Source organism: Aedes aegypti, chromosome 3, assembly GCF_002204515.2.
Source record: "Aedes aegypti strain LVP_AGWG chromosome 3, AaegL5.0 Primary Assembly, whole genome shotgun sequence".
NCBI lineage: Eukaryota > Metazoa > Arthropoda > Insecta > Diptera > Culicidae > Aedes > Aedes aegypti.
Genome location: NC_035109.1, coordinates 261,175,272 through 261,192,748, shown reverse-complemented (window position 1 = coordinate 261,192,748; position 17,477 = coordinate 261,175,272). Strand labels below are relative to the sequence as shown.

Sequence of the window (17,477 nt, the reverse complement as noted above, 5' to 3'; positions counted from 1 at the left end):
TGAGTTATAACTTTTCAAACCTTAAAATAAGCCTAAAAACACATTTTCAACTTGAAGCATAGTGAAATCTCTATCAAATGAGCTGAAAATTTGACCAGACATTGTTCTTAGCATGAGAATCCAGAATACTGCTTGACCGGAAGATTTCCAGACATTTTTTCAAATATTTTAATCTTTCAAAATATTGTAATCTTTATGGAAATACATTTAATCGAATCAAATTAAAACAGTCAGATACTCACCGCTGCGTTGTGCCCTGCTGGATCGCCGATGGATCGTTCACGACGATCATCCGCCGGACGCCCTTGTTGGCGTGTGTGATCGTCCCCTTGGCATCCTTCTGCACTATAATGCTAGCCCCGTCCGGTAGCTGCAAGTATGGCATCTGTATCAGGACAAACGGACCACAACACGGGGAACGACGAACACGGATGGGTGTGTTTGGGTGTTGTTGCGATTTTGGTGATTTGATGATGATGTTGTGGATTTTGTCGAATGATGTGTGGTTGATTTTTTTTTGGATTGTTTTTGGCGCAAAACAGGCATCGCACGACGCAACAACAGAACACAATATGAAAAAGAAAAAAGAGAGAAAAGAAGCAAACATGTGATAAATCAGATTCGAGCTGAATGACAGATAAAGGCTGCTTGTGAGCGATAATAAAAACGATTTAGTTGGTATTATGTTCGGAGATTTGTTTCTTTTTACTAAAAGTACGTGAGATAAATAAAATGCATAATTCCGATCGGAGTTCCACCAATGGTTCGATGTTGTGCGATGAAGTTGAATTTCGTATAAGGAGCTCGGAGCTTGCCGTGATTAATTGATGAAAATGAATCATCTTATCACAGACTGATTGGATGTATGATTGTTTCAAGCAAAATTAAATGAAACAAATTCTGAAAAAAATTACCTAAACATTCCTTATAAAATCTATGGAGGAGTTAGACGAATTTCTGAGAGAATTGGAGGGAAAACATGAGAGAAATTTTGGAAACAGTCCCTGAGAGTATTTTAGAAAAAAAAATCACTACAAGTAGACAAAGGAAAATAGTGACTTTAAAGACCATTTGGTTAAAAAACGGACTTCAGAGACCTTGCATTAAAAAAAGTGACTAAGTCACAAAAACATACCTGCTATCATCCCTGCTATTAGTTATGGGCATTGACAACATTACGTATCTAACAGACCATTCACATGGTTGCTTCTCAATGGAGAACGAGAGTGAAAGGATAACAGGCAGAACGTATTCACCAGGAAATAACCCAAACACACATGGCTTCACCACCTTGCCCAACGTAGTAGAAATTGCACAATCACACACACTTTCGACAACAGATGGAACCGTAAAACTGTTTAAAAGTGACTCTCTCTCTATTGAAATTGAAGCTAAATTATTTATAACGTACACAGAGAAAAATGTGGAACACAATACAGGAATGTAGCGAGTAGTTGGTATTGCTTTCATCAAGGACCGCCGTTTGTGAGTTTGTACCACCAGCGGCACACACGTTGAAGAAGGATGAAAGCGGAGTGTCAAAATCAGCTGGGGTTTGTTTATACGTCATTATCGACGTTTGCTTTCGTCCCGATCTCTGGCTGTGTTCTTGTGTCTATGTGCCACACACTCACCGTGATAGAGGAGAGCACAGATCTCGGTCACTGGGTTGTTGCAGCACAGAGGCTTGTGTGCTGTAGGATATTCTTGCACGCCCAGTTCCCAATATTCCCCACACCACACCATCCGGCGGCATTACCACGAATAATGTACGGGTGGTTCTCTGTGTGTCTCACTGGTGGTGTGTATATTGCGTAGGGACTACCAGTGGTACACCACCAACATCCGCCAAACGTCGGTGTAGTCGCGCCAAAGGGACTACACCATCAACGACATCAAAGGTATCTCTTGTATCTCTAAAACAGCCGCAGCAAGAGAAAGGGCCTCGGTAAACAGCACAACCATTATTCCATTCATAACTAGCAGCGAGTAGAAGTGAGTAAGATTCATTCGGCAACAAGAGAATAGTATGGTAACTCAAGTCAATACACTTTGTAAAATCATTCTAAATCTAGCAAGCATCAATAGAAAAACCGGCGATCAAAGCGTCCATGAAAAGTTCAGCTGCACTTCACACATGTGCCCCAAACATAGACACCCAATCTTTCCCATCACACGCCGACTGCAAAATAGCTAGCTTACCCAAGTGTGTATCCCGCGTTCTGTCTGGTGCGGGTCGTCTATACCATGTAGTGGGGAAAAGCACGTGCTCCATCGGTGTTTGAGTGTCATTAGAGAAAGCCTAGTGGTAGACACAGTGCTGCTGTTTTCTGTTGCACAACGACGACCCCAACATGTGAAGACTACCATAGAAAAGTACACCAAGCAAACGAAATATGGTGCGTCTTGTTGTTTACAAACATTGCCTATTGGTCGTTGTAAGGCGGAAAAGCGGAAGAGCAACGAATGGGAACATACACAGAATGACGAGAAGGCGCGAAAATTGCTATCGGAAAACTGTGGCCTATTATATTCACACTGTTCAGAAGATCAAGTTAAAAACGAATGTAAGAAGCGAGTTTTTCCCCTTTGACTAGTTTTAAAATGAACATGTGTCTAGGTTTATATACATTACAGCCTTCCATATTTAAAACGGGGATAACACATTTCGCATAACGACGTTTTGTGACGTTTTTCAAGTCGATGGGTTGTTTTTTTTTTTCGATGGGGAGAAAAATGAATTATTTTTTCACTATACTTGAAATTTATTAGTAGCTTAGCTTAGCTTAGCTTAGACTGACTACACATATCAATGGTTGCTATTCCGTGATTGACCGAAGTCAGTGAAAATGCACAAAGAATCAACTAGAAGTTCTACTGGGATTGGCCATAATCTTCTTCAGTGTGCATAATTCAGTGCCTCTATTTATACAAGGTCAATAACGGCGCCGGCCACGTCCTTGCAGTCAGGTGGGATTGAGGGAAGGAATATTAGTGTGTAACCTTTGCTATTTGGAGACCGTGTTTGCCTCTGCATCTCCACAAAGGTTACTGGGAGGGATGTTTGTTAATGGGGAGGATCGTTGGGTCAAAGGATTCACTTTGATAAGCGATTAGACCATGATAAACAATGATTTGTGAGATATATACATGCTTATACGTAAATATAATTGTTCATATAATTTCTATGTAGAGGAAAATTATGCCGACACTTGAGGTGACGAACCATTCAAAGTTTGTTGAACAAATACCTAAATGTAACATTCCTACAGCTGTCAGTACGAAAGCATGTGTTATTATATTTTACTCATTTGAAAAGAAACAAAAAACTCGATTGGTTGGGACATCATAGAACACTCTTATTCTTATGCCGACACTTACAGTGGCGAACCATCCAAAGTTTGTTGAATAAAGTGAACCTTTCGCAAGTCTACACTTGTAGTGTCGAACCATTCAAAGTTTTTTTAATTACAAAAATAAAGGTATATAAGGGGTGTTCTGAAAAAAAAAATGTTAAACATAAATAAATCATGAATCAGAGTTTGTGTCGACACTCACAGTGACGAACCATCCATAGTTTGTTGAAACATCATATTTACATCCCACCATTGTAACGATTAAATGTGCAGTCATACATACTTCACAGATTAGAAACAGTAGCATGAAACGAGCTCACCAATTGATCCGTTATCCTTGACTGAGCAGCCACAATCCACTTTCAGCTTCACTCGTTTGCTCGGCTAGCACTTAGAAAAAAAAAAAAAAAAAAAAATAGGCGCGCGACCCGAAAAAAAAAAAACACGGACGACAGCTCGGGCTTTCTTGACGCACTGCCCAGGAGCAAGCGTCAAGGTCGTCGAAAGATCAAAAAGAACTAACCGATCGCGGCACTTTTTAACTTACTCCAACCGAACTCCCCGATCACGCCACTTTTTCACTTACTAGACCAACGCGCGACATGTTTGATCCTGCCCTCGTCGCTCGCTCCGGCAAAAGCAAGCGTCAAGGTCGAAAGATCAAACAGAACTAACTCCACTATACTTGAAATTTATTAGTATTTATAAACACTCCGTGGAAAAACATAAAATTTTGAAGAACATACTAATAGTCAAACATCATCATTCTAAAATGATGAAATTTGAAAAAAAGCCATTCGTGGCAATATGGGCTGTTTTTTTTCGAAGATCATTTTACTTATTTTTCTTTGAATTTAGAACACTGAATTATAACATTCTTAGTGCTTCGTTTCCTAGTTCCTAGCTTTGAGGCTGCATGTTTTTTCAGACTAAATTTCAAGAATATTCGTTTTTCAAGGGTGATCATTCCAATCCATTGGCGAAACCGTCGCGTCGGCCCCTATCTATCATTGAACAAGATCGGTACAAACTACTAAAGATGTTTGCAGAAAACATGGAAATCGAGAGAGATTTGTGTTTAGGGCTTACCTCAAGCGTGTGCATAAATTGACTTGACTTCTTTTGATCGATCCTTTCTTCTGTAAATAAAGGTGAAAAGATGCAAAATTCTTAACCCTTTTGCACGTCAGGACGCTAGTCAGCGAAGCAATCTTGCATCATGACCTGGAAACATGCCAACAATCTTGCATCTTGATACATTTACACTCACAGAAAAGATGACCGATGAAGAGAAACCGATCATGTTACAATCAATGTTTTTTTATGCAATTTTTACAAGGTTTTTTTTTATCGTAGTATCGTTAATTGCAAAAATAAACTTAATTTTGATATTAAATCGGTATTGGAAATAACAGTTTTTCCCGTGTATATCGGCCTAAGTGTACAACCTTTTCGTATTTACAAAAAAAAATATTAATTTTTCAAAAGTAGACAATTAATTATAAATGCTCTTTATATATAAATCCAACATTTATCAGGTATTTTGTCTAATTTTCTTAAATAATATTCTGTCAATCAGTTAGTGATATTGCCAAATACTTATTTAGGAATGTAACTTTTAAATGATTCAATTAATTTGCCGCAAATTTGCCATTCAACAGTGTTTAACTGACAGCTTTCTTCAATGTACCGCACTATCCCAATACAATGGGTATTATTGGTATCATGAGGTTTGACAAACTGTAAAAAGTTCCATCTACATAGTTAGCTAATTGATCTTTGGTTGAATAAATCACGTCTAACAAATTTCAAAAGGAAGTCAAATACATTTTTTGCTTCAAAGGGCAAAAAATGGTAATATGAAAACTAGAAAAAAAAATCCAATTGTTGGTACAGAACAGAACCTATATCAGGGTGGCCACCATATATCCATTGGGGCTGTCCATTAACCACGTTGTATGGGCCGTGGACATTGGCCAGACCCCCCTCCCCCCATAAATGACCACGTGGTTTATGGACGACAACACTTCGAAATTCCCGTTTTTTTTCCAGGTTTTCCCGGTGTAATTTTCAAAATTTTCCCGGTTTTTAAAACAAAAAGTTTCTTTGGGCGGTTTTTTTATTGAATGTAGGTATACAAGAACAGCAGATATTTTAAAATAGAAAAACGGTGGCCACATTATAGAAGGGGCTACTTATCTGTACTCAAAAGCATTCAATAAAAAGAAATAATCTCTTAGTTCAACAATTCGAAATTTGTGCTTAAGACTTGAAATATCTCAACTTTTAATGATAAATCTTCGAGCTGTTTAGTAGAATACCTATAAGTAAATAAAAAACCCGAATTTAGTACTATACCATTTAATTCCACTAGAGTTTGTATTCTTTGACAGTTGAGGTCGAAATACGCGTATCTGTCAAAGGATACAAACTCTAGTGGAATTAAATGGTATAGTACTAAATTCGGGTTTTTCATCTACTTCTCAACTTTTAGCTTTTAAATACGCTTTCAATTATACTAAACCAAGCTGAATCTATAAATTTCAAGAATATAAGAGAACAAAACTATCGATCACGCTAAAAATATGTGCGAATAGTAACTCGTTGGTTACGACCAAACAATAGAAATTAAATTTAAGATAACTATTTTGTTCTGTAGGTTTGTGCTCTAGGTAATCCAGAGGTGGATTTAATTCATCTTTAGCTGAAAAATATTTTTTTTTTTCAATTTAATATAGAACACAATTCTTCAAGTAAGGGGCCTTCCTTAGCCCCCTAAAGTAAGAGTCCGCGGCTGCAAAGCAAAGCAATGCTGAAGGTGTCTGGGTTCGATTCCTGAGTAGGCTCTGTCCCAGTGAGGACGTAATGCCAAGAATATGCTTAGGAAGAGAACCCTTAGAGTCCAATTTGTGTAAAAGTTTTTAGGGATGCTTATCCTCGTTGACAATCTGATGTACAGTTGTGTTCAGAATAATACAAAATGCTCAACTTTGGCATGCTGTAACATTTTTTCATTATGAGCAATCGGCATGAAATTTTGGCAGTGAACTACAAATGTACTCAATTTCATTATCACAAAATTTAAAAAATTTCACACTACCGGCTAAAAAGTTAAGCACTAGGTGAAATCGCTCAAAATAATAGTAGTTTTTCTTTTGTATATTTTTGTTCACCAACAATTTTATAAAAAATTGGCTTGTTTATACATTTATAGCTTGGGTGGAAATGTTTGAAACGATGAATAAAGAAAAATTCAAAAACTCAAAATACAGCAGATATTTAAATTATTCATGCGAAAATGTTCACCACGTTAGCTTTGTCGCGGTCTCATATGTTGACCATATTTTACATAAAATTCACGTTAACAGTGAAAATATCCTTTATATGTATAAATTTCACGGAATTTCATATTTTTTTTATTTTATAAATTGAGATGATGATTTTTAATGTCATGTTGTCAGTTAAAAATGTAAAACAAAAAGCATGCCAGAAAGACATCCAATATGAAGATAAAAACTAGAACATTTCTAATGAAACCTCGACTCAAAAATTAATAAATAAACGATAAACATATGATTGTTTCTGCAATTGTTATATGAAGTCTTCACATTTAACTAATTTCACGAAATGAAAACAAAATCGCAATTTTCATTGTCTTCAGTCACGAGAAATCCGAAAAAATAAATACTCAAAAGAGTCTTAAGAGATATATCGGATTAGACTAGCTAAGGATCATTCTAAATATTTTGAATATTTCAGTTCTAGTATGATCCTTTTTTGTATTCCTTTTTAACTCCTAGTCTACGTTCTTATGCATGGGGTTTCTAATGATCCTATTTTCAGAGACTCAGATGCTACCAGCTTGATAGAAAACCTGTTCAACCCAATTATATGACTGAACGGCGCCAAAAAACTTCCAATCGGCAAAAGCAATTCTCATTATTGGTAACTAAGAATTTACCGCACAAGACTCTTCATATATCAATCAACGATTTGACAACCTAACAAGCATTGAATTACTCAGCACAACATTTCCTCGCGGGGCGTTCAAATAATGGTACGGCATAAAACAAGAATTGCTTCTCATGTTAGTAGTTGCGGAAAGGTTATGCATATTTGAACGTGCGAGGGGGATAACACACCCCCGGCCGAAGACCACCTCCACTAATAAAAGAGGACTCATGTTTTGATCACAACAAAAACAGTCCCGCACCTCCACAAAAAAAAAAACGGACGACCACTCCTCCACCATGTGTAGTTCATGAATCGTTTGACGGCGGGCGGCAGTTTGGGGTTGTGCGCGTTATATTTTGATTTTGGGAGTGCGAGTGGAAAAAAGTATGCTTCGGATTTATGCACACCACCACCCAAGACATCACCACCGTCTCGCAAAACATACAACAAAAACAGCACCCCACCAACATTTGGCCGACGCGCAAAGTTTGAATGAAATTGCCAATGTTGTGTGTTATGCTGCGGAGGCGGAGCGGAGTAATGGAATCTCCCAAACCAACACGTATGAAATACGTTACGTTCGTTTGCACGACACAGTAGGACAGGATCCACTTGTGCTACTGTGTCGTCCTGGCGTTGCTAGTGTGATAGATGGGAAGTCCACCACGACCACCACCACATACCACATGCAAAGTAGTGTGCTTTAGGACGACTCGCAGTTGTTGCGATGGGAAACGCTCATCACTACCACCCACTTGGGTGGGGGAGGCGAATGTGGTACACCGGAGATATGAGATTGTTAGATACGAACGATTTGATAAAAAGCTTGATCACAAATGCGTTTCACTTTATCCACGCCACCCACACACATTATTCTCGTAAGGGGAGAGTTTTTGTGATGTCGGTTAAAAGCCGGATCCATGGGGTGGTGTTAAGTGCATTGCATGCATTTCGACATCCAACCAACACCCAAAGTCGCCTATGTGTAGCATCGTCTGTGTTGGCCAAGGGGGATTCTACAGCATAGCACATTCAATTAAATGAAACCCCTCTCGATTGGAATACATGCAGTCTGCTACATGGAAACACAGCATAACAATGAACAAAGTATGAGTTTCTTGGCTAGGGGAAGACCCCTTCGTAGTTTTTGTTCGATGACGATGCATTCCGTAGTCGTCGTCTGCCGGGAAGGGCAAGCGCGAAATGTCGCTACCGGGATGCAGCCGGACAAGAACGGCGTTGCTAACAACTGCCTTCGTCAGCTTTGTAATTGGAAGAGAATTCGGGCGCCAACTTTGTTTGTACGGAACATAGCTTAAGTTGAGATAACAATACAATAAGGGCGCCGTATACAACTGATTGGATACAGTAGTATACCCAATAGTGCGGTTTCTACTTCATCTCCTAAACAGATACAACTCTGTAGCCTCGGATCACTTGGCTAAGCAAAACCAGTCATCTACCGTTTTGATTCATATTACGGGCACTTAAGGCCTAAGAGAACTATAACTCAGCATAGAGCATACTAAAAAAATCGTTCTGTATGATTTATCAGCGTTATCGAGCGTCGGAAATCCTTAACTTTCGAATGGTGGATAAAGAATACGCTTCCGCAACATGAATAATTTTAAATAAATCGGAATATGTAGCCTTTTCATGATTCTAATTACGGACGCTTCCTCACTTTTGCCTCATATTCCGGACACTCTGATTCGAATTCCGGACAGCTCATGAAAATTATGATTAGAAAAGTAAAATCATCAATTGAAATCCTCAAACCTCTAAAGAAACGTCTAAGGCAGTTGGGCATTATAAACTTGCATAGATATTTATTGGAGAAGCTTATTAAAACGAGCCTCGAAAGTATGAACTATCGAACGGCGAAAATTGAAACATTTCGTGTGAAATGTTTCCCATACAAATTGGAGTGTCCGGAATTTGAAGCCGTCCGTAATATGAATCAAAACGGTACAAGCTCTAATAGCCACCTAGGGTCCGATTGATGGACCCTAGGACACCATAATAGACCTGAATTCGTCTGCAGTCAGCTATGTAACTATCATGGGCCACCCACTTTTATGGGTCTTTCCCATTTGAATTGTATGTAGAAAGAAGTGACTAATAATTGTGACAAGGTGACCCATAATAGTGTGGGCAGTGCAGATATTACAAAGCCTTGCTTTGTTGTCACCCGAAACATACATTTTTGAGCGAATACTGTACTTCGAGCTCTGCGCTAACTAAGGTAGCTCCTCAGTGATAAATTATAGTACCGTAATCCGGGGGCAAATTGATCACTATTTTACAACTTTTTGTTGTGTTGTCCTTCGGAATAGGCAAATTTAATGCGCCACCAGCATAGAGGTCGCTAGGTGAGAAGGAGAGAAATGTCATTGAAAATGTTTGTTTACGTCCAAAATTCAATTTTTCGACCGAAAAATTAGCTTATAATCAATTAATTGTTAAACTATTTTCCATTGGCATAATCATTTTGACCCTTTATTGTTGCGATTCGCATGATTTAACAACAAATTTAGCCACAAACAAAGAATCCGGAAGTTTATAACCTATGTAGCCAAACACCAATTTTCCAATTTTATCCCACAAATCGTACATTAGCACTGACCTTATCTGTACATTTTGGAAGGAAAAAAAGTTTATCATGTTTTTCAATGCTCTCTGATCGTCTACAACATAACTATTCCGAGAAAAAATGTAATATGTGTGCTCCTTCCTATGCTGCACACGGTGCGTTCTCAACCCAACCTCTTTTATGACGGTTCTCCTAGTAGCCACCAGATGTTGAAGTTATCGTTCAGCTTTGAAAATATTAGCCTATTCAAATATTGTCAAATAAATTTCGACAAAATCAGCACTCCATTGATCTTTATCAGTTAACGAAATCGAATATTCATGAAATAATATTTAACATATCATAAAAATAGTTTTAATATCAAAAAAATAATATGTCACTTTGGGCGAATTTGATCACCATACAAAAAAAAAGGTTTTAAAATAAAAAAAAAACCTTCTCTACTAAATTTTGGTCTCCTGAATCTGAAAACGATGTCAAAATTCTTACAAGTCGAGTATTTAATCATTTTATTGCAAAATTAAACTTTGAAAATCTGCCTAAAACGCCTAAATGTAGGCAATTTCCATTGAAATGAGCACATTATTTAATAATAAACGGTTTAATGAGCAAAAAACTATACTTGTTATGCTGCATGATATCAAAAATGAGTTCAGTAGTTCATACTTAAGCTTACACACCATTTTAAACACCTAAAGTTGACATGTAGGCATAGCACCAGTTGATTGTTTAGCACCGACATTACAACTGTGTTGCTTACACCATCAAAAAGTGTGAATATTTCTATGCAAAACTCACCCTACTAAAAATGAAATAGTTGAAAATCATCATTAGACATCTATAAACTAGAAAACGTGGAATGTATGTGGTGCCAACGAAACCTTTAGCATCCTTGGGAGGAATTGAGTTTTTGTACCGACCTGATCAAAATCGCCCCAGTGATCAATTTGCCCCCGGTTTACGGTACTGAGTTCCCTTCCCTGGAAGAGAAAGGTTTACTGTTCTGTTGGCCAGTATTATGTCAATTAACACTTGTCAGAGACAAAAGGGAACCTGACTCGGTGTTCTGAGTTTTTTGTGCTATTAATTACAAACTTTTGAAACGTTATGATTCAAATTTGTGGAATGCGAATGGCCTTTTTATCGATAGTTGGATTATCATGGTACGACACGAATGGGGCTGTTAGTCGAATTACTTCGGAGGTTAATTATAGTTTATTGGGAGTCGTATCAATCACGACGAATCAAAAAAAAATATCGATTTGGTTCAACAGTTATTATGCTGAGTCTTGGTATGTTCTAACTTCAAGTTGGTAGAATAGTCATCTGATGTTATACGCATATGAATGTTATACTGTTCGGCATATTTAGATTATAAACCCAAAACAAACCGGTTAGAATCTGACTGTAAATCTGACACCTGGAATTTGTAGATAGAAATAATTTTAGACTTTTGTTTTTCGCCAATCATTTTTCGAATATTTTCGCTAGAAATTCCACCAAATATGTCGACGAATTCATCAACAAAAAACTTTCAGGAATTCGGCGGCATCCATAAATTACGTAAAGTTCTAGGGGGAGAGGGGGAGTAGGCTCAAGCGTTACGGCTCATACAAAAATTTAAACATTTTCATACAAAAAGCGTTACGGACGGGGGGGAAGGGGGTCGAAAATTTTCAATTTGAGCGTTACGTAATAAATGGACGCTGCCTTCCTCGCGATCCGACCTTTCTTGACACCAATTTACATTCAGAATTACATAGATCTATATATTAGTTTGTTCCGTTTTGAGCTAACTCAGTTCTTTATTATCAGATTACGAAATTAGGGGTTGGTTCATTTTCCATGAAGACAAATAATCTATAGATGCAAGGGTCGAATATTTATAACGTTATTTTGATAAGCGGAGTCAATTCGTAGACACGAAGGCACGACATTATGAACAAAACTATTCTTGAGAAAAGGCCTATTGTAATCTTTTTTGCTATACCCATCGGGCAACCTTTACTCAATCCGTAACAAAAGACAGGCAATAAAACGATTGTTTTAGGATTAAGTAAGAGATAGGTAAATAAACAGGCTTGTCGAAGAGCATTTTTGGGTTTTAAAAAATAAAAAAAGGCATCTTCAACGGTTGATCTGCCCAGGTAGCACAGGGTACTGGTCGTGACAGGCAGCTTTTGAAAACCCTCAATTATCTTCATGTGCTGCGGTGGGATCAATCTCGATAAATGATGCTTCGGCTCAAATGACTTGATTTATCATCGGACATAAAACATTCCACAGGGACGTGGTGGTTATACCTTTTGAAATGTTTATTTGCAGTAGTTACTCTAAACCGCAACCTCAATTTGCGCCGTGCCGAACCAACGAAAGCGCAGAGCGGAGGGAACAATGCGACATTCAAAGCAAATCGCTTCAGTTGATCAACGACTCGAGACCTCGTTCGTCACGTCGTCGCGCACAGTGGGTCAAAGCTGGCCAAAAATCAAAAATTGGAGCTTGCAAATTCTTCTAGGAAACACTCTAAAATGACCATTTACCTCTCATTGTGTAACAGATTCTGAATGATATTGTGCCATGACTTGGCTTACGCATTTTTGCACACCTTACTATAATGCTGTGCCCACAATATTGTGCCTTTAGATGGAGTAATATAAAGTTTCGTTACACAGCAAATTTGAACTTGATGGCTAATTCATCTGACTTCTTTTCAAAACGCATTTTTTGCCATTATGAGTTTCCGAATAAGTTCAGAAACTACGAAAAGGTTGCACACGATGTTCTGCCTTAAGTTGGTGTGCAGGCGCGTTATGGATAAGATTTTTTGTATAATGCATGCTTTCCAAAGGATCACGACATTCCCAAACGACCGGCTACGAAAACTTCTGTCCATTGCTCGATAAATGCTTGTAAAGTGTAAAGTGGCAAATTGATGCGAAATTCGCAAAAATGTTACACGTGCTCTCTGTGACTGTAATTCTTCCGAAAGAGAATCACATGCTTGACAAATCGAGTTCAGTTTGCCTTTTGTGTCATGGGTCCTCTCTTGGCGTTGTTGGTAACGCGCCTGTCTAACGGATTGAAAAACGTGCGCTCGATTCCCATCGCGAAGACGTGTGAGTTTTTAGCAAATTTCACTACAACTTATCCATTTGATGCAACTGTAAAGCATATGTTATGTTCATATTATCGGTAGTTGTTGATTTGAACATGATTTGTACTTTTGGCCATCGTTTATATTAAATTGCGGCCACTGTGCGTCGTTGAGTTGTTTCGTCGGTCGTTTGGTAAGTAGATTCTGTGAATGTAAAACAGCGAACCGCTCCGCGGACGTTTGCGCTCCAGAGTCGACTCCGAGATGGTTTGGCAGCGATTGCGACAGAGATCGTGTTGTGAATTTTCATGTTCTCTTCTGGTCTATAGGCAGCCAGTGTGCAACTTGACAAAGACAACCACGGGTACGACCAAACGTTGAGCATGACAACGACACGCACTCGCCATGGATCCTATTTCCTACCATCATCATCATCATCAATACCATGGGTCGGTGTCGGCACGTTGTTGTTGTGTGACTCAGCCAGCCTACGAAGACGGAGACACGGCTAAAGCGGTGAAACATGATATTAATTCAAACATGCTCGGCTCACAACTTCAACTAACCTTCTTGGTCTTTCGAAAGATGACGGTGAATATTGGTAGAAAGGCACGACGAAACACGCAAACAACTCTAGGCATGGGGCGTGTGTATTGAGGGACAAAACCCGTTTTCGTTGGTGTGCTGCCAGAGGAGGCACTGTTGAACCTCGACATTAACAAGGGAACGTAATAATTGCATGTAGCCCCTCTGAACTCCGCAACGGTGTCTGGTGTTCGTGGATGATGAAATTCAATGTTGGAATAATGTTCGAGAGTATTCATCCCGTCGAATAAATGCGTAATTTATATTTTTTAAAATTCACATTTAATCGGCTTGTTCGATTCGTATTGTATAGTACTGTCCAAAAGAGAAAGTGAAAGTTGTTATTGGGGCACACAACTGGGCTTTGACTTATGTATAGGGGACAACAGGCAACCCGTACAGAGAGAGAGAGGGAGACACGACGGTATAAGTGGCGTCAACTAAACGTGAGATTTTCGATATACACACAGGGACGGCTGATCCGTTGACTGTTGCCAACAAAACTGCCCGTGTTGTAGAGCTAGTGCAAGAATGTGCTCCTACTACACCCCTTATGTTGTAGTACCAACGTGTAGAACCGGATAAGTATGTGCGTTTCTTCCCGCACATAATCTGACCAGATGATGAAAGCATACATACTGACTACGTAAAGTTTTATTTTTACGTTGCCTGTAGAACGCCGTAAGTTTGTATTTGGGTCAAGGTCGTTGATCAACCCGTGGTATATGTAGGTGAACACAGAGCGGTTGATACACATAGTACTCTTCTATTCGCCGAGCAGAATGCCTAAATCCAATCAGACACCATCCGGTGACGTCGCCCATGAAACGAGAGCCAAGTTCTGGTGATGTAGGTCGAGAAGGATTTGCAACCAACTGATACAGAGGACATGTTTAAAGTATGGGTTACTTTAATGAACTGAACTGCGCAACACGGAAATATTGCAATCACTGTTTGTTTTTGGGTGTAGTGACTGAGTGTTCACACTTCTTATAGTAACGGTAGACGAGCCTCCAAAATCTGGTACAAACAAACAGAATTTACTGTTACCATGGATCGCAATCTTACAGACCCATAAAAATACAGTTGTTATTAAGAAGTTTGATAAATACGGGCCCTACAAAAAATATGCAATTGACATCTAATCAGGGATTGAATTCTGAGAAAATTAAGAGAATCTCTTATTTATCGCGCTCTGTAACAATCATGATTTGCAGCACATCATACTAACGAGAAAAAATGATTTTATCATCGCGCACTTTTTTTGGGCCCTCGTTCGCTGCTCTTATTTATCAAACTTGGGATGGGATATTTTTCTTCGCTTGCTTTGATCGTGCTTCAAAATCAAATGAGAACGAATTCTGAAATGCCTGCACCTAGTTCACGGTGAAACCTAGCTTTATGCTTACTAGGCCTAGGAACGCTCCCTCAGAAAATGGAATGCCCTTCTACAGTCTCCTACCTGAGGCAGAGGATCAATAGGGACGGGATTCCAGATACGTCGCCAGCATTATTCAGGAATATACAACAGGCATTACCCCATTAACTCTCACGGGCTTCTCAACGAATTGTTACAATAGTTTTATTTAAGAAACATGCCATCAACATTAAGCAATCAACATTTTTTGTAAAGATACACCCGGCAATTGCTCCAAAGATTCTTTAATTAATTTCGCAAAAGAGTCCACAGTCGCTATGGAATTCATCTAGTGGTTTTATTTTGAAATAATGCTAATTTCTTCAAGGATTTTTCCAGAAATGCTCCCAGAAAGTTTTCAGTTTTTCAATCATTTTCTCCAGGATTCTCCATCGATTTCTACTAAGATTTCCATTTCTTCTTCAGAACTTCTTCACTAGTTGATTACAAGTAATTCCTCGAAGTTTGCCATGTACACTGTGCCATGTTTGCGAAGTTTGCCATGTACAATTCTTCAGAAAGTTCTCCTACATTAAAACATTTATTCAAAAAGTTCCCCAGAACTTTTACACGAAATGTCTTAGTGAACTGGATTACTCCATAGATTATCTAGAGTGTCCGTTCAAAATTCAATTTTCCGATTTTTTCCGGATGCCCAAAATTTTGAAACCGGACGCTATCATGATCTTGCGACTTCATATTTTCCAGACATTTTTTAGAAAGTTTTGATATTTGCTTGGACTTTCAAAGTTTCATAGTTTAAAACTATGGATTTCGAAGCAGTATCTTCAAATGCGAAATATTTTTGTTTTCATCTTTAAAAAACTTTATGCAATTCGATAACATCAGAACACCATTGCATTGGTCAGTATTTAGATTATCAAATAATGGAAAATATTAACATGTTCCTAAAAAAAAATCACCTATAAGAAAATGTAAACCGCAGTTTCAAAAATATTGAAACAAATATTTAAACCTGTATCTCTTACAAGGGTTTTTCAAATTCTAAAGCTGCTTGCTCTTGGATATTAAATATTGAGTATACAGAATCAATCATACACACTGATCAAGTTTGGATCACATGATTTATAAGTTTTTTTTTATTAAATTCTCAAAATACTGTGGTTTAAAAACGGCTTCCATTTCGAAACAGTTTTGGTCAAACAGACATTACCATTTATTGAAAAATCTAATAGACCAACTAAAGATTTACAGAACTGAAAGTTTGCTAAAGTTACCTGTGACTAGTTCCTGAGGCTCGGGCTCACCAACGACATCTCGCAAAAAAAGTTTTTGATGGCTTGCTCGCTAAAAAAATGATAAGAATTCTGCAGGAATCCATTAAAGATTAGCCGAAAAATGTCGTCAAGAACTAAACAAAAAATCTGCTCAATAATATCTAAGAGACCTCCCCATTTATTAATTCATCAATGATCTCGCCTTTAAGTCATTATGGATCTCACAAGTGATTCATTATGAAATGCAGTAAGAATCCGATAAATCTACAGAAAACCATACAAAATCGTCAGGGACCTCATTTACAGGTACTGTGAACTAGTTAAGCTAGTAATCCAATCAAGGCTTCATCAAAAATCAGTATTAGCGTCTCTAGGAATCCACCAATTAGAAATCCCTAATGAAACTGTCAACGATTGCAGTAAAAAACTACCCAGATCTAAAAAATTTCCCAAAAAACGTTTTTTACAAATTGCTAGGAATCTTAAGAATTTCATGGAAAAATATTTTTATATAATTTACTTTAAATGTCTTATGAATTCCGCTAATTACTTTTTCAATCATTTCTTAAAGAACTTTCAAGTATATAGTCAATTATCGCCCCGATTCCCGTTAAGAATCTTGCAAATATATTATCAAGAATTTGCCAAAAACATTAATGGAAATTTATCAACTATCCTACTAAGCATCTTGCCAGGAATCCATAGGTAACATTCTAGATTTTTTGAGGATCCAATCATATTCCATACGATTTCTTTTGAATCTGCTCAATATTTTCAACCAGAAATTCCCAAGAGATCTAACAAGACCCCTTTTAAAATAGTGAAACACATCCGCTCGGTCCAGCTATATACTAAAAACCAATGATTTTTTTACATCATTTTGATAACTAAAAGAGCTTGAGCTTGAGCTTGATTGGCCGCCCGTGGATGCACTCCAGTATCGCCAGATCAGCTGCACTTACACAAGGAACCAACCGAATGACTGCTTGGGACTAACAGGCATCCTCAGTGTATAAGTGCTGGTGATCTTCTATTTTTAGGCAACAATGGCACCTGCCACGTCAGAATGCAGACCAATGAGGGGAAGGGGGAGGAATTGATGATGCATTGAACTGACTCCCACGTAGACCGTATATTCCACTGCATCCACGTCAGTTCATGCGGGAATGTATGGATTGGGGGAAAGGCATGGCAGAGAGGTTTGCTTTTGTGGTTAGCAGACTGCCTATGTATCAGG

General features: G+C 38.3%; 1 protein-coding gene across 17 annotated transcripts in view; it reads right to left on the bottom strand.

Annotated features, from left to right (window-relative positions):
* LOC5571107 (zinc finger protein 665) overlaps nt 1-17,477 on the bottom strand; it is an 85,833-nt gene that overhangs the window by 27,098 nt on the left and 41,258 nt on the right. For 16 of the 17 annotated variants that reach the window (XM_021855770.1, XM_021855781.1, XM_021855782.1 and 13 more), the window contains exon 3: nt 243-385. In XM_021855770.1, the coding sequence (XP_021711462.1) occupies nt 243-385 (143 nt within the window). The remainder of the gene's footprint in view (nt 1-242; nt 386-17,477) is intronic. The other variant, XM_021855783.1, reaches the window with a different exon arrangement.